We start from the raw sequence: 24,795 nt of genomic DNA on the forward strand, positions 1-24,795 counted from the left end.
CCGGAACGGATGAATTGGTTTTCAATGCATTCCTATGGGAAACCGCATTTTGGTTTATGAATTTTTCGCAATACGAAACGTCCTGGAGAACGCATTACATTCGTAAACCGATGCCTATAAAGAAACCTTGCGCTAGTTAAATTACTAAACGACTGCTGCACTTGAAAAACCCTGAATATCAGACTTAATAAAAAGTGCACTGTGTCCCTTTAAATCTTAAATATTATATATCCATAAATCCTTATGCAATAAAGTGAACAATCAATAAGTGTTAACAATAAATGAATAATAATAACAGTGTCATAGAAAGTCTTTAAAAGTTCATAGGACATGTGAAAGTCCAAATCCACTTATGGTCATCTGGGTGGAGCTGGCTCTGTGACGTCATCATGCACGGGCACACTGGCGGGTCCTGGGTCCGTGCAGTTTGGATTACTATACCGTATGCCTTCTTTCTTTGATGAGTAAGTACAGTAGCTACTTCTTTAAAAGGTTTTTATAATTACTACACTATGAGGCATCTCTTTTTTGCTTTTAACCACTTCTGTCCGCCGCACATTCATAAACATCCTCGGATGAGAAGGGTGATATCTCAGTCATCGCTGCAGCTATGATTGAGGTATCATTTTTCAGCCCCAGCGATTCTGCACCAAATAAAATGAATGCAAGCGTCTAATCCAAGTCCCACACCCCTCCCTTTACCAGCTCTCCCATGCAATCAGAGAGCCCAGCAAGGATGTGACCGGCGGCATCCAGCTCAAGGCGCACAGTGAGAGGCACAGATATTGTTCCACCCACTGTGTGACGTCAGAAACAGGAAGCGAGGAGGATTTCGTCAGTTCCTGTTGCGGTACTTTGTTTACCTGGCTGTTATCTGTGTCTGATTGGCTGCAATGGAGGCCAGAGGAGAGATCTGGGGTCAAATAGACCCTAGATCTCTCCATAAAGAGTACCTGTTGCGACTCATGCTATTGCAAGGAATGTTGTTCATTCCTTGTGCTAGCAATAAAGGTGATCCAATAAAAAAAAGTTAGTTTTTAAAAAATTTAAATAACACAATAAAAACCAAAAAAAATTTAAAGCGTCCCCATTCCCCTGTGCTCATGCACATGTAGGTCTCACCCGCATATGTAAACAGCAATTGCACCACACATGTGAGCAATAATTTTAGCACCAGACCTCCTGTGTAATTCTAAACTGGTAACTTATAAAGGCTTTTAAAGCGTTGCCTATAGAGATTTTTAGGTACTGTAATTTGGTGCCATTCCATAGGTGGACACAATTTTAAAGCATGACATGTTTGGTGTCTATTTACTCTGCGTAAAATCCATTAAAGCATAATTTTTTTTTTAATTGTGTTTGAAAAAGCGCTGCACAAATATTGTATGACATAAAAATATGCAATGCCCACCATTTTATTCTCTAGGGCTGCTGCAAAAAAAAAATAAAATTATATTCTAATATACACACACACACTATTTTGCCAAAAGTATTGGGATGCCTGCCTTTACAAGCACATGAACTTTATTGGCATCCCAAACCACAAGGTTTGACCATTCTTCCAGAAGCGCATTTGTGAGGTCAGGCTCTGATGTCAGACAAGAAGACCTGGCTCGCATTCTCTGCCCTAATTCATCCCAAAGGTGTTCTATCGGGTTGAGGTCAGGACTCTGTGCAGGCCAGTCACGTTCCTCCTACCCAAACTCGCTCATCCATGCCTTTATGGACCTTGCTTTGTGCACTGGTGCGCAGTCATGTTGAAACAGGAAGGGGCCATCCCCAAACTGTTCCCACAAAGTTGGGAGCATGAAATTGTCCAAAATGTCTTGGTATGCTGGCGCCTTAAGAGTTCCCTTCACTAAGGGGCCAAGCCCAACCGCTGAAAAAAAAAAAAAACCCACACCATAATTCCCCTCCACCAAACTTTACACTTGGCACAATGCAGTCAGGCAAGTACCATTCCCCTGGCAACTGCCAAACCCAGACTCATCCATCAGATTTCCAGACAGAGAAGCATTCCACTGCTCCAGTGGTGGCGTGCTTTACACCACTGCATCCGACGCTTTGCACTTGATGATGTAAGGCTTGGATGCAGCTTCTCAGCCATGGAAACCCATTCCATGAAGCTCTCTATGCACTGTTGTGCTAATCTGAAGGCCACATGAAGTTTGGAGGTCTTTAGCTATTAACTCTGCCGACAGATAGCGACTGCTGCGCTTCAGCATGCACTGACCCCGCTCTGTATTTTACATGGCCTACCACTTCATGGCTGAGTTTCTGTTGTTCCCAGTTGCTTCCCCTTTGTTACACCAATAACAGTTGACCGTGGAATATTTAGTAGCAAAGAAATGTCACGGGTGGACTTATTGCACAGATGGCAACCTATCACGGTACCATGCTTGAATTCACTGAGCTCCTGAGAGTGACCCATTCTTTCACAAATGTTTGTAGAAGCAGTCTGCATGCCTAGGTGCTTGATTTTATACACCTGTGGCCATGGAGGTGATTCCTGACACCTGAATCCAATGATTTGTAGGGCTGGACAAATACTTTGGGCAATATAATGTATATAGCATTTGGGGGTTCCAAGTAATTTTCTAGCATAAAAATTGTGTTTTTCACATGTACGAGAGAAATGCCAGAATTGGCCCAGGATGGAAGTAATTAACTGATGCCTTTGTTGGAGTGAGTTTGGTGGCTAGAGAGTTACCTACATATTTCTGTGGGGACATCAATGCTGCATCTTGCTGGTGGAGTCACAAACATATCTGATGGTGGGAGCATCGGTTCTCCTTTTGGAAAAATCTCTTGCAATCTCTTTCATTTGAGATTGTTCCTGTCCGGAAAGAGACTTAACCTTCAGAATCAGCACTGTGAACACCAGAGCACGTGTCTGTTTACATTTGAGCACTTTCATGGCACTTGGATGGCAGTTTATGGATTTGGATTTTCACGTCTTATGAGCTTTTAGAGATGCTTTATGACACTTATTATCATTCATTAATTGTTAAAAAGTATTGATTGTTCACTTTATTGCATAAGGATTTGTGGATATATAATATTTAAGATTTAAAGGAACATTGCAATTTTTTTTCTTTATAATGATCTCAAACAAACGAGTACAGCACTCCAGACCTCGACAACCACAAGCAGCAGAGATGTTCTGTCTGAAGTCCTCCCATCCAGTCACCTTGACCACCAACTGTTTTGTATCAGAAGATGAAATGGTGTCTGCGTTCTGGGAGGAAACAAAAGCAATGGAGTTATTCTGGAGGTACAATGATTTCCTATTTACTTTACTATGGTGTTATACGCATGGTGATGTTTGCATATCTTTACAAAAACCAAACTCGGATTCCCGAATTCCATTTTAGCACCCAAATTAAACAAAGTAGAAGAGGACCTGAAACTTCTCCAAAGGTTGCACAATTCACCACTGAAAGTTGTGTCTTCCCCTTTAGTGAGATGTCTGTATATTTTCTGTGGAAATATGTTACTACGGTAAGACGTTTAAATACAGCAAAATTTCCCAGTTAGATATTGCCCGCAGAAGAGGGCAGTGTGCCTCTAAAGCAGCTTGCACGACAATATATTTAAAGTATGAATTATAGGCAAAAATTGTTTTAGCACAGAGCTGCCCCATTCCTGTTCTTCTTGGGTCCCCCGCCGGCACTCCTTGCTCCTCTTCCCCATCAAGTACCCCCATAGCAATCCGCTTGTTGTGGGCATACCCGTGCATGCTCGCTGGACCTGTGTGTTTAAAAGACACAGAGCAGGGCCTGGCCCCATCCCTGTTCTCTCCTCATTGGCTGTGATTGACAGCAGCAGGAGCCAATGAGTAGTGAGAGAGAGGAGAGAGCTCTTGCTCTCGTGCACATCGTTGGATCAAGATCAGGCTCAGGTAAGAATAAGGAGGGCGGCGGAAGAAATTGCATGCAGAAAGTATTTTATCTTAATGCAGTAAATGAATGAGGGAAAAAAACCTTCTGCCTTTACAACCACTTGACTCAACCACTTTACAAATCACGTAAACGTTGCATTGGAGAAAAATAACAGGAAAAAAAAATGTGAAAAAAATGAATTTTCCTAACTATTCCTAATAACAACCAAGGAATATAAAAATATGTATCCATATTTTCTACCAAAGCCCAGTCTGTCCCCAAAACTGATGTATCATATGTTAGTTAAGACTACCAAACATAAAAGATATATGTGTGAACCGTACTTTTACTTCGGAACAACAGAACAATATTATCCAGTTTGCCCTAAAATCCTCAATCTGTACGAGAGTCAAGGAAATCAACTTTAAAATTCTGACACATTGGTATCATGCACACACATTCTTTTCATATACTGCCGATCATTGCTGATAATGCCAGGAGGAATGGGGACACTGTTGCAAATCTTTTGGTCCTGTCCTAAACTTGACCATTACTGGAAAGAGGATGTCCAAAATTTCACAGACCACATGGTCCCGGAAAATCCAGCCTTTTTTCTCCTTCATGTCTTAAAGAACCCAGTTAAAATTTATAGGAGATCTATAATCCGCCATCTTCTCAACGCTGCCAGATCATGCATTGCCCTTACTTGGAAATACCTGCAGCCACCGACCATAGGCCTCTGGGTCCAAAGGGTAGAAGAGCCAAAACAAAGAGTGCTTAGTGCTTACCGAGCAGCATAAACATGAGAGGTATTTTAAAACCTGGAAGTTGTGGAACAAAATTTGCCTACTCTGAAGAGGGAAAAGCCTTCTTTGATCTACAGTCTACTGATTGAGAACACTTATTATTATTTCCCCCCTTTCTCCATTCTCTCCCCTTTGCTTTCTATGTCTTCTCTTCTCCCCCCTCTCACCTCTTCCTCTTCCTCTAGCTTATATAAAATCTGGGCAATTTTTTTTCCTTCCGTGACTCAATCTACACATTCCTTGGTCTACTGAAAGGCAGTCATTGCTAACTCTCCACTGGTTGCCACTTCATAGAAAGATTGCTAGGTCCACATGGATTACGACTCTGTTATTTCCTTTTTGTATCACAATTTCACTCATTTGCATAATGGTGTATTAATTGCCACGTATTGTTGTCATTCGTCATGGAAACTGCCTTTTTGTTAAATAAAGTAATAAATAAAAGATATACATGTGGAACAGAGAACAGAAAGCTTTGGGGCCCAGTTACTAGAAGTGGTTAATAAGAAAGCCTATGAACACCATATACAGACCTAAAATCACACCTGGCTATTTCCATATACAACGTGATGCAAATTGTTGTGAGAGTCACAGCCCAGGGCAATCAGATCATATTTAGTGAATAAAGGGACTGTCTGGTAGATGGAATGCTTTAACCACAGAAGAGAAGCTGAAATTTACCACACAGGTGTTACCGTATATTACTGATTATTGTAGTTTTTGTTGACATCAAATTCACAAAAAGGGTTGCATGGGATGTTAAAAAGACCCCATTCTGTATAGACATGGAAAGCACAGCACCTTGTAAGGGCTCATGTACACCGTAGCTGATAAACTGACATTCAGGAGCTGTTCAGCGTTTTTTCAGCAGCCCCTGAACTCTCCTTTATGTTTTCCTATGTGTCCATGTACACATGGTACAGATTCAGGGATGCTCTGTGCAAAACCATTGCACAGAGCACATAAGTATGACGTGTTTGTAATTTTAATTTTAAAAAATTGACTTTAACAACACTTTAGACATCATGCACTTCTTTGGAAAACGCAGCCCGCACAGGAACCTCAGTTTCCAGTACGGTTGCGTTTCCCAGTGCGGGCGGCCTGCCATTAGAAATAATGGCACCCGCCCGCAGGTCCGCAATTCTCTGTGCGGCTGCACAGATTTTCGTGCGGATCCGCAGCAGCACCACCCGCACAGATGTAAACCTAGGGTAATAGGTACTTTTGGGTCGATGATAGACAGCAGCAAAAAGGAATGAAAAAGAAGAAAAATAAGAAGAAAAAAAAAAAGCAGTATTGCACTTACAACAGCAATACATAACGCTAAAATTATAATCACTCTTAAGAAAGGAATTTATGACTTTCGCAACTCATCTAGGGCCTGGGGGAAAAGCTGTTTCTTAACCTGTTGGTCCGTGCGTGAATAATTCTAAGCCTACCTGAGGGGAGGGTAGTAGTAAACAGAAGTATGGAGAGCTATCTGCCTTTACCAGAATTAATCCAAGAATGATTTTAGAAAGAACGCTCAAAATACAAGATCTTTCTTACATAAACGATCATAAAAATATCTGTAGCCCTGAACTTTTTTTCCTATTTTGTGTGAAATGACCTATTTACATGACTGTTTCTCCATCAAAAAGCCACTGTTACTGGGTTCAAAAACAAAAACAAAAAAAAAAAAACACATGCTGTGGTTCCTTACCCTGGCTCCAACATCCCTACAGTTGCAAGGTGAGTTGGGGTGCGATTCAGAATTGATGGCATTTATCACGTTGCCGTGAGCTGCGATAACGTGCACATTACCACAACACAGCATGAACTGGCCCTAAGGGTGGTGCATTAATGCACATTATGGTGCACTGCATTAAGATAGACCATTGAAAATAATAGGCCAACAAGGCACCAGAATAAAATCACAAAAATTAGGTGTGTCACAAAATCTGTAACACAGCACAAGTGCATTTGGGTGAGTATTACATTGAGTGGTAACGCAATACATGTTAATATAAATTGCTGCATATTACACAAATCAAGGCTGTAAATGGGCAAATGGGTTCCTCCTTAATGACGATACCTGGCGAGCAGACCTAAGAACCCAGCTACAGACATCCCACCACCAGGGTCCTAGTAAGATACACAATACTCATAGGTGGTGCACTTCACACCATCTACCAAAAAACTAAATGAAAAAGGTATCTGGATGAGTAGCGACATGTCTTCAACATTACAGAATTGTAACTGTAGAATTCAACTAGATATACTGCTTTAAAACAAGCAAGATGTCTACAGGTGGGAGGATGGTTGCTTACCTCCCAGTGGGAACAAAACCTCAAGCTAAATGTAATCTTAGGAGAAACATAAGGTGCTCCTTGTTGACCCTGTCCTGATCTGCCTAGCCTCCGATGAGGCAGCCAGGCAGGAAGGCCCCTGCAAGAAGCATAGTGTCCTGGTATCAAAACAACAAGCACATGCAGATCCTGTTGGTCCGGAGGAAACACAAGAACTGAGGCATGAAGGTATGTTTCAACTTTTTATAATGGTGGACAAGACATTGTGTTTTCTGTTTTAGGTGGGAGGAGCCGTATCTCTCAAATGTAAATGCAAAACATGGCAACATACCAACAAAAGTTCCAAAGAGAGGTACATGAGGGTAAATGTCTCCAACTTAATTCTGACACCAAACTAGTCCAACATTAGCCAGAAAGACCATACCATTCAATGAAGTAGCCAAAATCATCACACAATGTATGGACTTAAGCCTATACAAATAAGAATCCCTAATCATATGATGCAAGGACTCAACCCCATCCAATGAAGACCTATTACATGATGCAAGGATTCACACTCATCCAGTAAAGAAGCCCTAATCATTACTTGAAGCAAAGACTCAGTACCATGCAATGAAGAATCCCTAATTGTTACATGATGCAAGGACTTGTTCTCATCCAATAAAGAAGCCCTAATCATAACAAGGTGCAGATACTCAACTCCATCCAATAAAGTATCCCATACCTTTTACATGATACAAGGTCTCAATACCATTTAATGAAGGAACCACAAATCATTACATAATGCAAGGACTAAACCCCATCCAATGAAGGAGCTCTAATCATTACATCAGCGGTGGATTAATTGGCCGTTTTTATTCGAAAAGTCCCCTGCTGGTTTAAAGGAGTGGTCCACATTTTGTTAAAATGTAATGAATGCACCCACATTAATAAAATAAAAAATGTGCATTTATTCGATGTTTGCATTCAGACCTGCAGACCAATGAACCTCGTTTAGTGTGTTGCAGGTGCAATGCACAGGCGCCTGCATTGTTTACCCCAAGCTCAGGTCTGTACAGAAGTATGGACCTTCAGTTATGGGGCTGGAGGAAGTAAACAATGGACTTTAAGTGCTGTGACATCACCACCCTGCAGCCAATGTGATCTGCAAGTCCCTCAGTCTCGGTGGCTGATGGGACTTGTAGTCTTCCCATTCACAGATCTCTGTTAATGGATGACATAGGTCTGCGGGTTGAACCACATTTAAAGGAAAACACAATGATGCATGGAGAATTTGTTGCAGCGGTGTCATTCACTGTGAGCGGCAGCCCAACCCATCGATGCAGCACACTACCGTACATTGTGGTAGTCTATGATACAAACATTTCAGCAAGTCCATTGGTTTTGGTCCATTCTAGTGTCTGCCTTAAATATATGCTTGCATTAAACACACCACAAGGGACTACCTTGGTGTGAATGGGCCCCTAAGAAAACACTGTACTACACAAAGGCTTCCATTGCAAATGTCCTTTTAAAAAAAGTGATAACATTTACCAAGCTTACCAGGGGTCTCCAAACTATTTAACTAGTTTACAGTCCTAGAGGCTTTGGGGAGTGGTGGCACTTTGGCCAGTGGGAGTAGAAAATGCCCAAGCGTGGGTGGGAGTAACCAAGGCCTCAGGCTTAGCGGTCAGTGTGAGTAAAAAAATTACATCACCTGTGATCAGGAAGAGGAGGGATGGTGCCCCACTTATGGTATCAGTGGGAGGAATAGTGCTCCACTGTTGGCATCAGTGGGAGAAATAGTGCTCCACTGTTGGCATCAGTGGGAGGAATGGTGGCCCACTGTTGGCATCAGTGGGAGGAATGGTGGCCCACTGTTGGCATCAGTGGGAGGAATGGTGGCCCACTGTTGGCATCAGTGGGAGGAATGGTGGCCCACTGTTGGCATCAGTGGGAGGAATGGTGGCCCACTGTTGGCATCAGTGGGAGGAATGGTGGCCCACTGTTGGCATCAGTGGGAGGAATGGTGGCCCACTGTTGGCATCAGTGGGAGGAATGGTGGCCCACTGTTGGCATCAGTGGGAGGAATGGTGGCCCACTGTTGGCATCAGTGGGAGGAATGGTGGCCCACTGTTGGCATCAGTGGGAGGAATGGTGGCCCACTGTTGGCATCAGTGGGAGGAATGGTGGCCCACTGTTGGCATCAGTGGGAGGAATGGTGGCCCACTGTTGGCATCAGTGGGAGGAATGGTGGCCCACTGTTGGCATCAGTGGGAGGAATGGTGGCCCACTGTTGGCATCAGTGGGAGGAATGGTGGCCCACTGTTGGCATCAGTGGGAGGAATGGTGGCCCACTGTTGGCATCAGTGGGAGGAATGGTGGCCCACTGTTGGCATCAGTGGGAGGAATGGTGGCCCACTGTTGGCATCAGTGGGAGGAATGGTGGCCCACTGTTGGCATCAGTGGGAGGAATGGTGGCCCACTGTTGGCATCAGTGGGAGGAATGGTGGCCCACTGTTGGCATCAGTGGGAGGAATGGTGGCCCACTTTGGGTATCACTAGGAGGAATGGTGCCCCATTGTTGGTATCAGTGGAAGGAATAGTGTTCCATTGTTGGCATCATTGGGAGGAATGGTGCCCAATCACTGGTGCCACATCTGACCTGCAGGCCGCTTTTTGGAGATCACTGCACTAGTGAAATATTAGTTTTAAAAAAAAAAAAACACACTTTTCGCTTCAGAAAAGTTCTTCCAATTTTCTAAACTTTGGTGGGGTCGTCAATTTTGGCCATAGTGACGAGAAAATTCAAAAGAGCAGGATGGAAAGCTTCTCTGAAATGAATTTCTAACAGTGTAAGTGGTTTTTGTTCAGAAAATTACATTCATTCCAAAATTAATTGTTAAAAGCCAACAAATTTTTGAAGTAGTTTTCAACGACACTCGCCAAGTCTCTAGTGCACTGATGAGAATTTTCATATGGACGTTTTTACCAGGAGGAGTGATAGTATTGCACCCTGACCAATCTACTAGCATATAGCCAGCTTTACTATTAAGAGAACCAAAAGCACAACTATTTTAGCATCACCATGGGCCCTTTGGAGTCTCGGGCCCCAGGCAGTCCCCTATTATAATCCACAACTGAATCTACCACTACACAGTGATACTAAATCATGTCCTCCAATTTCTGCAATGTCAAGAGCTATTCTTGGAAAAGGTCCACGGTGATTGATTTACAGAGTACAGCAGAGCATGAGAAGATGATCAGATGCTGTAAAATTCTAACGCTAACCACAGATAATATGCGGTGTTCAAATGTAGTCATGGCCAAAAATATTGGCACCCCTGCATTTCTGTCATATAATGCACCACTGTGCCCGGAACATTGTTGCAATTACAAATGTTTAGGCATTCTTATGTTTATTTTGTTTGTATTGGTATGACACAAAAAAGTGGAGAAACAAAAAGCCAAATCTGACACATTCCACACAAAACTCCAAAAATGGACTGAACACAATTATTAACACCCTCTGTTGGCGTCAATGGGAGGAATAGTGCCCCACTGTTGGCATCAGTGGGAGGAATATTTTCCCATTGTTGGCATCAGTGGGAGGAATGGTGGCCCACTGTGGGTATTACTGGGAGGAATGGTGCCCTATTGTTGGTATCAGTGGAAGGAATAGTGCTCCATTATGGGTATCATTAGGAGGAATGGTGCCCCATCACTGGTGCCAATGGGAAAAATAGTGCACAAAGACCAAAACTAAAGGCAAGCAAAGTGCCACAATTGCCCTCCAGCCGCTGTTTGGAGATCACTGCACTAGTGGAATATTAGTTTAAAAAAAAAAAAAAACCACACACACCTTTCACTTCAGAAATGTTCTTCCAATTTTCTAAACTTTAGTGCGGTCGTCAATTTTGGCCATAGTGACAAGAAAATTCAAAATAGTAAAATGGAAAACTTATTTGAAATGAATTTCTAATAGAGTATGTGGTTTTTGTTCAGAAAATTACATTCATTCCAAAATGGATTATTAAAAGCCAACAACATTTTGAAGTAGTTTTCAGCGACACACGTCAAGTCATCTAGTGCACTGATGAGAATATTCATATGGACATTTTTACCAGGAAGAGTGATAGTACTTCACCTTGACCAATATACTAGTGTATAGCCAGCTTTACTATTAAGAGAACCACGTGAACAACTATTTTAGCATCGCCATGGGCCCTCTGGAGTCTCGGGCCCCAGGCAGTCCCCTATTATAATCCACAACTGAATCCAACACTACACAGTGATACTAAATCATGTCCTCCAATGTCTGCAATGTCAAGAGCTATTCCTGGAAAAGGTCCATGATGACTGATTTACAGAGTACAGCAGAGCATGAGAAGATGATCAGATGCTGTAAAATTCTAACGCTAAACGCAGACACTATGCGGTGTTCAGATGTACAGTCGTGGCCAAAAATATTGGCACCCCTGCGTTTATGTCAGATAATGCACCACTGTGCCCAAAAAATTGTTGCAATTACAAATGTTTAGGAATTATCATGTTTATTTCCTTTGTTTGTATTGGTATGACAAAAAAGTGGAGAAACAAAAAGCCAAATCTGACAAATTCCACGCAAGACTCAAAAAATGGACAGGACACAGTTATTGGCACCCTCAATTTAATATTTGGTAGCACGCTCCTTAGAAAAGATAACTGGAATCAATCACTTCCGGTAACCATCAATGAGTTTCTTACATCTCTCTACTGGAATTTTGGACCACTCTTCTTTTGCCAAGTGCTCCAGGTCTCTCAGATTGGAAGGGTTCCTTTTCCCAACTGCTGTTTTGAGATCTCTCTACAGGTTCTCTATGGGACTGAGATCTGGATTAATTGCTGGCCAGTTCAATACTCTCCAGCGCTTAGTCTGAAATCGTTTCTAGGTGCTTTTTGACGTGTGCTTTGGGTCATTGTCCTGCTGTAAGACCCATGACCTCTGACAGAGACCCAACTTCCTGACACTGGGCCCTACATTCCACCCCAGAATTCTCTTGTAGAGTTCAGATTTCATAATGTCATGCACACAGTCAAGACATCCAGTGCCTGAAGCAGCAAAGCAACCCCAAAACATCAGTGAGACTCCACCATGTTTGATTGTAGGGACTGTATTCTTTTCTTTAAAGACCATTTATTTTTCTGAAGACAGTAGAATGATGGGCTCTACCAAAAAGCTGGGGGGTTTTTTCGTCTGTCCACAGCACATTCTCCCAAAAGGATTTTGGTTTCCTCAGTTAAGTTTTGGCAAACTCCAATATGGCTTTTGTTTCTGTGTCAGCAGTGTGGTATTCCTGGGTCTTATACCATAGTGTCCCTTTTCATTCAGATGGCGATGTATAGTGTGAGCTGACACAGTTGCATCTTCTGGCTGAATGTCAGCTTGAATTTGTCTGGAAGTTGATTGAGGTTCTTAATCCATCATTTTTACAATCCTTCACTGCAATCTTTGATCAAGTTTTCTCTCTTGTCCACGTTCCAGGGAAATTAGCTACAGTGCCATGGACTGTAAACTTCTTGCCAATGTTGCATACAGTGGACCCAGAAACATTAAGATCTCTGGAGATGGACTTGTGATCTTGAGATTGTCCGTGCTTTTCCACAACTTTTGTTCTCAAATCCTCTGACAATTCTTTGCTGCTCTTCCTCTTCTCCATGCGCCATGTGGCACACAGAGACACACAACAGAAACGTTGAGTCAATTTTTCACCATTTTAACTAGTTGCAGGTGTGATTTCTATATTATCAGCAACTATCAACTGATACAGATGGGTTTCATTATAAATTACAGGAGCATCACAAACTTGGAATGCAATTGTTTCTTACAACTTAGAGGAGGTGCCAATAGTTTTGTCCAGTCCATTATTGGGGTTTTGCATGGAATGTGTCAGAAAGAAACTACCAAATCAACATGTAGAAGCATGATTTACTTCTTTACAACGCACTCTGAAGAGAAAACCTGAGATGAAAAAGCACTGTTGACTTTATGCAGAAGGTATTGGTGAGAGATCATCGTAAGCCTGCGCCACTTCTCAAGGAAGGGGAAAGAAGACATTCAGCAAATGTTCCACCGTTTCATCATTCAAGAGGATAAAAGAAACTGTCTCACGTTCCGATGGTATTGCAACAACGATGTCAATGATGAGGTCAAAGAATACCAACTGAAAGTACATGTTTTCAGTAACAGCCCTTCTCCTGCTATAGCAATTTATGGGCAGAGAAGAACAACTTAAGCAGGTGAAAAAGAATTCGGATCTGATGCACGTGAATTTCTGGAAAGGAATCCCTGTGTATCATGTGTGCATTGTAACACAACATAACACTCACATAACTGCATGTAAATGCACATCAATACAATGCAAGTCTTATTGGGGGAAAAAGAAAGCTTTTTATTATTTCATCCCTTACAAGGGCCCACACGATAGCCATCTTGGAGGAGAGGTAGAGCGTATACAATGGAAAGATGGTTAGTGAGGTGTCTGATTGGCAGGGTTTATAGAAATAAATGAGTGACTTTGTAAATCCTGGTATAAAGTTTAAACCGTTCTTTACTTTCATGCTGTGTGAGCAATGGATGCATTCAATAGCACCATTTGGCTTGCCCCAATCTCCTCATCCACCTCTTCCTCCTCAATGTAGATAACAGAATCACAATGATTAGGACTGTTACACTAGACATACTGCTTGCAATGCCTCTCCAAAACAAAAATGTGTTTGCCTGTGCCTCTTCTATTTTTCCCTCATCCTTTCTCTCAACCCACAAACATGAAAATGATGTGATGTCAGAGGAAATAACCTGCAAAATGCATTTTGATTTAATGTACATAAAAATGCACATCAATGGAAGGCAATGCACATCTAATTTTCAAGAATTTTTATGTATTTTTTACCCACGTCCCATCTGGCCACTGCATTAAAACATCCAGACGGGGCAGCATTGTTGTGAGAGGGAGTGTATATATGCCTCCCACATCAGTCACTCATGGGGGCTCTCCTAGAACATGCAGTGGCGTGCTTTGTGATCACTGTGTCCTTTGGTTAAATTAAAATTTAAAGTGGCCCTGTACCATGTAATTGCTGTAATTGAAGTTGCATTCCGGCAGCCTTTGAGCAATTAACTTTCACATAAATCAGCTGTGATTCACTTGAATGGGCCACGATTGGCAGGTGCTATGCCTGCCAGAAGCAACAGGGGTAGAATTCTTGCCATGGGTGCAAAGCTAAGCATCTCAGCCAGGGCATGTGCACACCCCTGGCCGCTACCTCTGCAGCCAAAGGGTAGGTAGGGTAAATCCTTGTGGTTAAGCCATGGTTTTACCACCCTCTAAACTCACTGCAGCCAGTCACATTGTCCATAAATATGATAGGTAGCCAAGAAATTAGATGCACAATTTATGGCCCCAGATCGTCTGAAAAGGTGCTCCCTGGATTTTGGGACCCTTTGTGTGGCTAGGCTGTAAAACATGTGCTCACACCCCTTGAGCACCTGATGGGTTATATATTTGTAGAAGATATTGGGACTGCAACACAGGTATATCTTATTTTTATTGCAGTGCAGGTCAGGGACCAGATATGAACCTGTAGCTCTCTTAAAACGCATGCCTATTTGCCCCATATTGGTACTATATCCACTGGAGCATTTTACAGAGCAGAGTAGGGACTGGCCAGAGAGAGATTATTTGGTGCAGTTGGCCAGCTTAAAAATGTATTGCAATGCATGTGAACTAAAAATCCCTGTTTTTGAGCAACCTAATGGGTCATATATTTCTATAACATATTGATATTTGAGCACAGATATATCTTTTTTATATTGCATAGCAGGTCATTGACCTGGATCTGAAACCTGTAACTTTACTACAACTTGTGCCTATTAGCCCCATATTGGCACAATAGCCACTGGAGCATCTGCATTTTGCAGAGTAGAGTAGGGACTGGCCAGAAAAGGATTACTTTGACACAGTTGGCCAGCTTAAACACGTATTTTAATTTATGTGAACAAACACAATAATTTTTTTGTGCAATGTTTTCTAGAAAAGGTGTACAAGCAGTGTGCACAGGGTCCATTCAGAAATTTTAGCTTCAATGAACTCAGAGAATAAGATTTTACGGTATGTACAAAAATCTAGCTCTTTTGTTCTTTGAAAGACACACCCAGATCAGGGACCTCCCAAAGCAGTGGCAGGGGATAAGGGTGTGTCAGAACAAGTAACCAAGGAGCAGGAACCATACCCAACACCTCCTTGTCATCTCATGTGTTGTATATATGAAGCCGTCTAGGACCTGAACACCCATATCTCCATTTCCACTGCATGGTGCTGGCTGGTATCTGAAAACATGGCAGGGATGCCTGAATTTATATATTATTGGCCATAAACGTATTCCTACTGAGGTCCTGAGAGTTTAGGTACTTTACATTTAGGCACTACTTTATTAGGCATAGAAAAAAATATGTTTAGATTTTATATGTGTTTGTCTTTGCTTATTGGAGATGAATAATTAAGAATAGAGGCACAGCTTGTGATTAAGCAACATAAAGTAAATCTGTTCCCAGATCATGCACACTAAAGTATATGTATTTATAAGGGCACAACACAGTTTTTACAATTGGATGTGTATGCCAAGCCAAAAACTTGCATTGGACAGAGTACAAAAGAGTTACAACTGCTGTTCGGAGTGAGGGAAAATCTGCAACAGGGACACAGACAGAATGAGAAAGATGACAGGAGCTCTAGCCTTCCTTTACTTTACTGCATTAATCCTCTCGCTGTCAGAACCATTTTTGCATTTTTGTGCACATGCTTAAAAAATAATTTTAGGCCTGAAGATTACACAAAACCCACAAATATGATATATTTTCTGTAAGCAGACACCCTAGAGAATAAAATAGTGTTTTCTATGTTACCCAATATTACTGCAAAGGTCTAGGAAATGCAAGATTTCAGTAAAAAGCACACTAGTGAATAAAATGGAGCAAAAAATGGAGTAAATTACCAAAATTTCTGGTAAAAGATAAAAGACGAGGATGCGCCGTGTAAATACTCAACATGCCAAATCTTAAATTTGTGTGCGCCTATGAAATGGCAGCAAACTTTAGTATAGGGCTGCAACGAACGACTATTTTCAAAATCAATTAGTTGGACGATTATTGTTTCGATTAATCGGATAAAAACATCAAAAAAGGTTTGGTGCATAATTTAGTTAATATATAAAGATTAAAACAAAGACAATATATTCTTGAATAACTATATTGATGAAATTTGTAGGGGCATCTCCACTGCACAGACATCTATCCCGCTAAGCATACCTTATACTAAACCTCCCTCAACACTTTCCTCTTTTGACCTTGCTACTACTGAAGAGATCACTAAAGTTTTCTCAGAAGCCCGTCTCGCCACCTATTTTGCATTTTTTTTTGTCCTACCTAAAATACACTGACACCGATACCAATTTAAGGAAAAAAAAAAATCTTAACCTTTGACCCTGAGTCAAAACACTAACCGTGGCACTGAACTAGATCAAACTTTGATCTAGGTATTTTTATTTTATTTACACACATCGTTTTTTTTTTCTTTCTGCAAAGAGAGAGAGAGAGAGAGAGAGAGAGAGATAATGCATTTCTCCTCCATTCAGAGAGGAAAAAAAAAACAAGGGACAGGCTTCACAGTGACTGATCACCGTGATAGCCAATTAGAGGCTATCATAGAGATCATGCGACCCGGAATCAAGCGTTCTGGGTCCCAATTGTTAGAACAGGATTTTGGGCTCTCAGTGACACCCGATCACGCATGCGGCGTGCTCCCAGAACAAAAACAGGTACACAAATATGCGCACCACGGAAAAAAGCGCAGTTCTGTGAGACCGCATATTTGTGTGATGGCACCAAGGGTTTAATGAACAAAAGATCTAATCCACGCTGAGAATAACAGAAGAGATGTAATATTTAATACTAAAGGCTGAATCTGGTACTTCTCATCAGACTCAGAGATCAACATTTTTATTCAAAGAAAAAAGAATCTAATATTATATAATAAAATATTATGAATGGCAGACTCCCTTGCCATAGGCAGCTTGATACAAACTGCCTGCTATTACTTATGCTGGTACACAAACAACTTAATAATGTTTGTTTGTTTTCTAATAATTAGTGGGGTCAAACCAATATTTGTTTTCAAACCATAGTGATATGAAATTTCGAAGGAGCAGAATAGAAAACTTTTATTGAATTAATTTTCAGACAGTATATGTGGGTTTTCATTCAGAAATTACATTCATTTTAAAATAAAATGTTAAAAGCAAGTGAAATTTTTTAATTTGTCCATTCATCAAATGTACAAAGAATTATTGTACAAATATTTGAACATATATTCTCATCCAGGTATATGGCCAGCATAAGACATTTAGTAGAAGCAGCATTCTTTTTTGTTTTTATTTTTTTTTCCACCTGTCATGATGGTGCAAAAAAAAATAAAATATCCCTTTATAGTACAAAACAGCAGATAATAACTACTATCAGGGGTTAATTTATACTGTGAAACAATGAAACATATATATATATATAATTTTTTTTTTTACTGGGAGTCAGACATGAAGCTATACGAAGGGTGTGGTTTGAAATAAATATTTTTTTTTTTCATTAAAGTAGCACTGAAGGTTGAGATGTTTCCTTTAAATGGAATTGTAATGCCTTGGCTGCCGATTCTTGCTTCCACACGACTCCTGATGAAGTCACATGTCGCGACGTAACACGTAGGGTACGCCGATGGTATCAAGCTGTAAACCGAAAGTGTACATACTGCCATTTTTAATAAGGGATCCATGTAATTTCATTGAAGAAAAACACTGTATAGAGAGTCCTTAATCCTGTAGTGTCCCAGGTGGGCACTTACAAATGTGAGTGCATTTTAACAATATTCACGTGTATGTGTGCTGCACTGTATTTTCTGATATGTGAACAAATAATGCATTCTGTATTCAGACCAACTAATCGATTATGAAAAGAGTTGCCAACTATCTTCATAATCAATGATGTCGATTAGTGGTTTCAGCCCAAGCAGCCTCAATGGCGGACAGCAGTTGTAGTTCTCCCATTCACAGCACTCTGTGAATAAATGATGCAGCCAGGTGGGTGGAGCCCCTCATAGGCACAGTTTTTTTTTTCTTTTTTCATTGTGGCAGCGGGTGCAGGGAGAAGAACCCCAGCCCACTGTCACAATGGGGACTTATGGGGGTGTGGGGGGCTGCTGCATCAGGAACATGTTAGGAAAGGTGAACTTATCCTTCAATACCGCTTTAATCCATCTTTTAGATTTGCCTAGAGATTAGACGTAATACTACAGGGCAGCTAATGACAAGCCCCAGACACATGGAAGAGAAGGGGCCCCGTAGGGTTTAACCCCCAATTACCAATCAATACACCAGACAGAATTGAGGAAAGCCCATATTCCCTGTATTAATAATGCTGACACCCTCCCTGGTCAGTACTTCTAGGATGACAGGTACAGACAGACCAGACCCCACTCCCACCCCGCCAATGTATGCTGACATTTTTCCATCTACTGAAAATCCGATCTATCAGTTATATATGGAAATGATCTGATTATAATGGTCACTCCACAGACACACAGATATCTGATCAGTTCTCCACAGACACACAGATATCTGATGAATACATCAGACAGGATCAACTAGATACCACCATAGCCAACCATCTTGGCAGATTCGCAATGGATTGGGAGCTGAAATGAAAAGATGGAAGTGGGGAGAACACTGGTTGGTGACTTGTACTGAAAGACTGATTGTATGATTACATGGATACATGTGTGGCCCCCTGAACAGGGTGATGTCTGGGAGTCCCAGCACAGAATACAATAATTACAGCACGCCCACAAGTAGTACACCCATCACTGGATGCAGCGGACACACACACCTGTACACTCCCAGCCCCCAAGTACCCACTACTGTCCTAAACACACAGGATAGAGCCGGGATCCCTCTCTGTACCTGGCACAGGACACTCCCAGCCCGAGTACCCGTCACTGTCCTAGGCACACAGGACAGAGCCAGGATCCCTCTCTGTACCTGGCGTAGGACACTCCGAGCCCCCGAGTACCCGTCACTGTCCTAGGCAAACAGGATAGAGCCGGGGTCCCTTTCTGTAGCTGACATGGGACACTCCCAGCCCGAGTACCCATCACTGTCCTAGGCACAAAGAATAGAGCTGGGCACCTCTCTGTAACTGGCACAGGACACTCCCAGCCCCCAAGTACCCCTGTTATTGTACCATGGTCAGAGAGGACAGGTGTGCCCAGACATGGAGGGGATCAGAGCACTCTTTGATACTGGCACTGTACAATCAAAACTCTCTACCTGTCACTAAACCATGGATGAAGATGACACACCAGGACATTCCAAGACCACCTCTATATGCCAGACACAGTTTCCCCCCCCCCCCCCCAGCCCCAGAGTACCCACATCACAACACTGGGGGGAGAGATGACAGATGAGCACACTGAAAGAAAATCAGTCTCCTTCTTGTGTGTGGTTAGACCACTCCTAGCCCTGGAGTACCCCTGTTATTGTACCCTTGATAGAGATGAAATGTGGGCACACAGGAGCCGGCACAGAGTACCCCTGTCACTGTAGAGATGACAGGTGGGAACACAGGAGCCGGCACAGAGTACCCCGGTCACTGTAGAGATGACAGGTAGGCACACAGGAGGCGGCACAGAGTACCCCGGTCACTGTAGAGATGACAGGTGGGCACACAGGAGGCGGCACAGAGTACCCCTGTCACTGTAGAGATGACAGGTGGGCACACAGGAGGCGGCACAGAGTACCCCTGTCGCTGTAGAGATGACAGGTGGGCACACAGGAGCCGGCACAGAGTACCCCTGTCACTGTAGAGATGACAGGTGGGCACACAGGAGGCGGCACAGAGTACCCCTGTCACTGTAGAGATGACAGGTGGGCACACAGGAGGCGGCACAGAGTACCCCGGTCACTGTAGAGATGACAGGTAGGCACACAGGAGCCGGCACAGAGTACCCCTGTCAATGTAGAGATGACAGGTGGGCACACAGGAGCCGGCACAGAGTACCCCGGTCACTGTAGAGATGACAGGTGGGCACACAGGAGGCGGCGCAGAGTACCCCGGTCACTGTAGAGATGACAGGTGGGCACACAGGAGCCGGCACAGAGTACCCCGGTCACTGTAGAGATGAAAGGTGGGCACACAGGAGCCGGCACAGAGTACCCCTGTCACTGTAGAGATGACAGGTGGGCACACAGGAGGCGGCACAGAGTACCCCTGTCACTGTAGAGATGACAGGTGGGCACACAGGAGCCGGCACAGAGTACCCCTGTCACTGTAGAGATGAAAGGTGGGCACACAGGAGCCGGCACAGAGTACCCCCGTCACTGTAGAGATTATGATTATATTATACAGTATTTATATAGCGCCAACACTTCGCTCAGCGCTGTAATGAGATGGGAACACAGGATGGATCCAGTACAATACACTCCCAGCTCCATAGTACCCGTTCCATTGTACCATAACAGGACATAAAGGGGACTGGACACCTGTTTTGTACTGGCGCTGTATAATCACAACACTACGCCTGTCACCATACCACGGATGAAGAAGGCACACTGGGAGATGTCCGCACCCCTCTGTGTGTCTGGCTCTGTAGACTCCCAGCTCTGGAGTACCTCTGTTAGTGTGCCCAGGATAGAGATGACAGGTGTGCGCAGACCCCTCCTTGTGTCTGGCAAGGTTCTCTCCCTGGCTGGGAACTGCAGACAATCCAAGCAAAGAAAATGTCACCAGCACACCAATGATCCCTCAAATTGGGTCCCAAGTTTTATTCCGTGGTCACATGGTAAACACAAAGGCAACGTGTTGAAGCCATGCAGGGCCCCTCCTTCACTTGCCTGACAAAGGGGTCCTGCATGACTCCGAAACATTGCATTTGTGTTTACCATGTGACAACGGAATAAAACTTGGTACCCAATTTGAGGGATCCTTGGTGTGCTGGTGACATTTCTTTGCTTCCATCATTGTACCAGGGACAGAGATGACAGACATGAGAGATCTAGGAGCCGGTTTGTGTGTGGTACAGCACACTCCCAGCCCTGGAGCACCCCTGATATTGTACCCTAGACAGAGATGACAGTCAGGTTGGTGTCAGGACTCTTCTATGTGCTCTGTATTCTCCCAGCGCTGGAGTACCCCTGACATTGTACGCTAGACCAGGGGCGGACTGACCATTTGGAAACTCAGGCACTGCCCGAGGGCCCGGGGCCAGTAGGGGGCCCCATGAGATGCCCCTGGTACCTTTTTCAGAGGCTTTTTTGAGTTTGGGAAAGGACACAGGGGCCCCATGATCCCCTATTGCCCGGGGGCCCCATAAATTGTCAGTCCGCCCCTGCCCTAGACAGAGATGTCAGGTAGGTGTTAGGACTATTCTATGTGCTCTGTATTCTCCCATCTGTATACCCAGGATAGAGATGACAGGTGGGCACACAGGGAGGACCTCTCTATCTCTGGAACAGTTCACTCCCAGCCCCAGAGTACCCATATCCTTACACTGGGGACAGAGATGACAGGTGGGAACACAAAGGAGATCCAGCATAGCACATTCCCAACATTGGAGCACCCCCATCATTGTACAAGGGATAGATATGACAGACAAGAAAGATCTATGCGTTCTCTCTGTGTGCAGCTCTGTACACTACCAGCTGAGTACCCCCATCTGTGTACTCAGGATGGAAATGACAGGGGTGCCCAGACAGGGAGGAGTCCTTGTGTCACTCCCAGCCCCAGAGTACCCCCATCACTACTCCAGGAACAGAGATGACATGGGGAACACATAGGGGATCCATCACAGGACACTCAGAACTCTGGAGTACACCCAGCAATGCACCAGGGGTGACAGATGAGGAGGAGTCAGGACCCTACTATGGGGGAGAGTTACTACAACTGGAGCACTCAGAATCTGGTGCAGCTCTGCATAGTAACCAATCAGCTTCATGATTATATTGTCAAAGCTTAATTGAACAAACTGAGGTTAGAAGCTGATTGGCCACCATGCACAGCTGACCCAGATTCAGTTCTAGTAACACTCCACCATTGTGTCTGGATATGTAAACTCCCAATCCCAGAGTACAAACATCACTGCACCCAGATGACAGGTGAGGACACAGTGTGCAGGGATAAAGATGACAGGTGAAGACAGTATACAGGGATAGAGATGACAGGTGAAGACAGTATACAGGGATAAAGATGACAGGTGAGGACACAGTGTACAGGGATAGAGATGACAGGTGAGGACATAGTGTACAGGGACAGAGTATAGAGGGATGACAAGCGAGGACACAGCATAGAGGAATGACACCTATCATTCTCACATCATTCCTCTGTACCGCGTCCTCGCCTGTCATCCCTCTGCACCGCGTCCTCGCCTGTCATCCCTCTGCACCGCGTCCTCGCCTGTCATCCCTCTGCACCGCGTCCTCGCCTGTCATCCCTCTGTACCGCGTCCTCGCCTGTCATCCCTCTGTACCGCGTCCTCGCCTGTCATCCCTCTGTACCGCGTCCTCGCCTGTCATCCATCCCTCTATATCGTGTCCTCTCCTGTCATCCATCCCTCTACACCGCGTCCTCGCCTGTCATCCCTCTGTACCGCGTCCTCGCCTGTCATCCCTCTATACCGCATCCTCGCCTGTCATCCATCCATCTGTACCGTGTCCTCTCCTGTCATCCATCCCTCTGTAACGCATCCTCGCCTGTCATCCCTCTACACCGCGTCCTCGCCTGTCATCCCTCTGTACCGCGTCCTCGCCTGTCATCCCTCTGTACCGCGTCCTCGCCTGTCATCCCTCTGTACCGCGTCCTCGCCTGTCATCCCTCTGTACCGCGTCCTCGCCTGTCATCCCTCTGTACCACGTCCTCGCCTGTCATCCATCCCTCTATATCGTGTCCTCTCCTGTCATCCATCCCTCTACACCGCGTCCTCGCCTGTCATCCCTCTGTACCGCGTCCTCGCCTGTCATCCCTCTATACCGTGTCCTCGCCTGTCATCCATCCATCTGTACCGTGTCCTCTCCTGTCATCCATCCCTCTGTACCGCGTCCTCGCCTGTCATCCCTCTGTACCGCGTCCTCGCCTGTCATCCCTCTGTACCGCGTCCTCGCCTGTCATCCCTCTGTACCGCGTCCTCGCCTGTCATCCCTCTGTACCGCGTCCTCGCCTGTCATCCCTCTGTACCGCGTCCTCGCCTGTCATCCATCCCTCTATACCGTGTCCTCGCCTGTCATCCATCCCTCTATACCGTGTCCTCGCCTGTCATCCCTCTATACCGTGTCCTCACCTGTCATCCCTCCCTCTATACCGTGTCCTCGCCTGTCATCCATCCCTCTATACCGTGTCCTCGCCTGTCATCCATCCCTCTATACCGTGTCCTCGCCTGTCATCCATCCCTCTATACCGTGTCCTCGCCTGTCATCCCTCTATACCGTGTCCTCGCCTGTCATCCCTCTATACCGTGTCCTCGCCTGTCATCCCTCCATACCGTGTCCTCGCCTGTCATCCCTCCATACCGTGTCCTCGCCTGTCATCCCTCCATACCGTGTCCTCGCCTGTCATCCCTCTATACTGTGTCCTCGCCTTTCATCCCTCTATACCGTGTCCTCGCCTGTCATCCCTCTATACTGTGTCCTCACCTGTCATCCCTCCATACTGTGTCCTCGCCTGTCATCCATCCCTCCATACTGTGTCCTCACCTGTCATCCCTCTATACTGTGTCCTCAGAGATGACAGACATGGAGGGAGGGTGTCTTTGTGTCTGGCTTTTCCCCCATCATTGCCCCCAGGACAGGGATGACAGGTGAGGACGGAGAGGCCCCCCGATCCCCGGTCACACTCACCCATGGTGATCTCCTGGGCGAAGGCGAGCGATATGAGGAGCAGGGGGAGCCCCACTGCTATACACGAGACGATCTTGTCCCCGGCCAGCTCCAGCCGCAGCCCCTTGTACTTGGACTCGGGCGGCTCCTTCAGCAGGAAGTCGGAGAAGACGTACTCGGTGGCGATGTGGGCGATGGCCATGTTTGTGTTCGGGTGACAACAAAGACCCCGGTCTCACCCCCTCATACCGACCATGCGTGTGACTGCACAGCACAGCTTGGAGCGCGTTCCCGGGGATGGGAGGCGGGGCGACGTGCGCGGGCGTAAGGAGGGGCGGGGTAGCGACCTGCCTACCACTGTAGAGGTGTGCGAGGAGGGGCGGGGCAGGGAGTGAAGAGTGGGGCGGGGCTCCTCCTCCCCTGGACTGTCATGGTCAGGTTGCCTGAGTGTACAGCCAGGGATTTCCCTCTGTTATGTCTGGGCGCAGATCTGCTGAAACAGCCGCAGTCCGTACCTAGGGAGAATACATCACCTACTGCCATACCCATCCCCCTACAGGGGAGCTGCGCCAGGGGGAGCACATCACCTACTGCCATACCCATCCCCCTACAGGGGAGCTGCGCCAGGTGGAGCACATCACCTACTGCCATACCCATCCCCCTACAGGGGAGCTGCGCCAGGGGGAGCACATCACCTACTGCCATACCCATCCCCCTACAGGGGAGCTGCGCCAGGTGGAGCACATCACCTACTGCCATACCCATCCCCCTACTGGGGAGCTGCGCCAGGGGGAGCACATCACCTACTGCCATGCAAGTCCCCCCACAGGGGAGCTGCGCCAGGGGGAGCACATCACCTACTGCCATACCCATCCCCCTACAGAGGAGCTGCGCCAG

At 45.0% G+C, this 24,795-nt stretch overlaps 1 protein-coding gene across 1 annotated transcript in view; it reads right to left on the reverse strand.

Moving 5' to 3' along the window:
- The window catches only part of PANX1 (pannexin 1), a 72,175-nt gene extending 47,976 nt beyond the window's left edge, over nt 1-24,199 (reverse strand). Inside the window, exon 1 of the mRNA XM_089655632.1 lies at nt 23,920-24,199. Coding sequence (XP_089511758.1) covers nt 23,920-24,100 — 181 coding nt within the window. The 5' untranslated portion in view covers nt 24,101-24,199. The remainder of the gene's footprint in view (nt 1-23,919) is intronic.
- Nucleotides 24,200-24,795: the final 596 nt, after the last annotated feature.

Source organism: Staurois parvus, unplaced genomic scaffold (genome assembly GCF_062004578.1).
Source record: "Staurois parvus isolate SC_StPar_1 unplaced genomic scaffold, SC_StPar_1.0 ptg000858l, whole genome shotgun sequence".
Lineage (NCBI taxonomy): Eukaryota > Metazoa > Chordata > Amphibia > Anura > Ranidae > Staurois > Staurois parvus.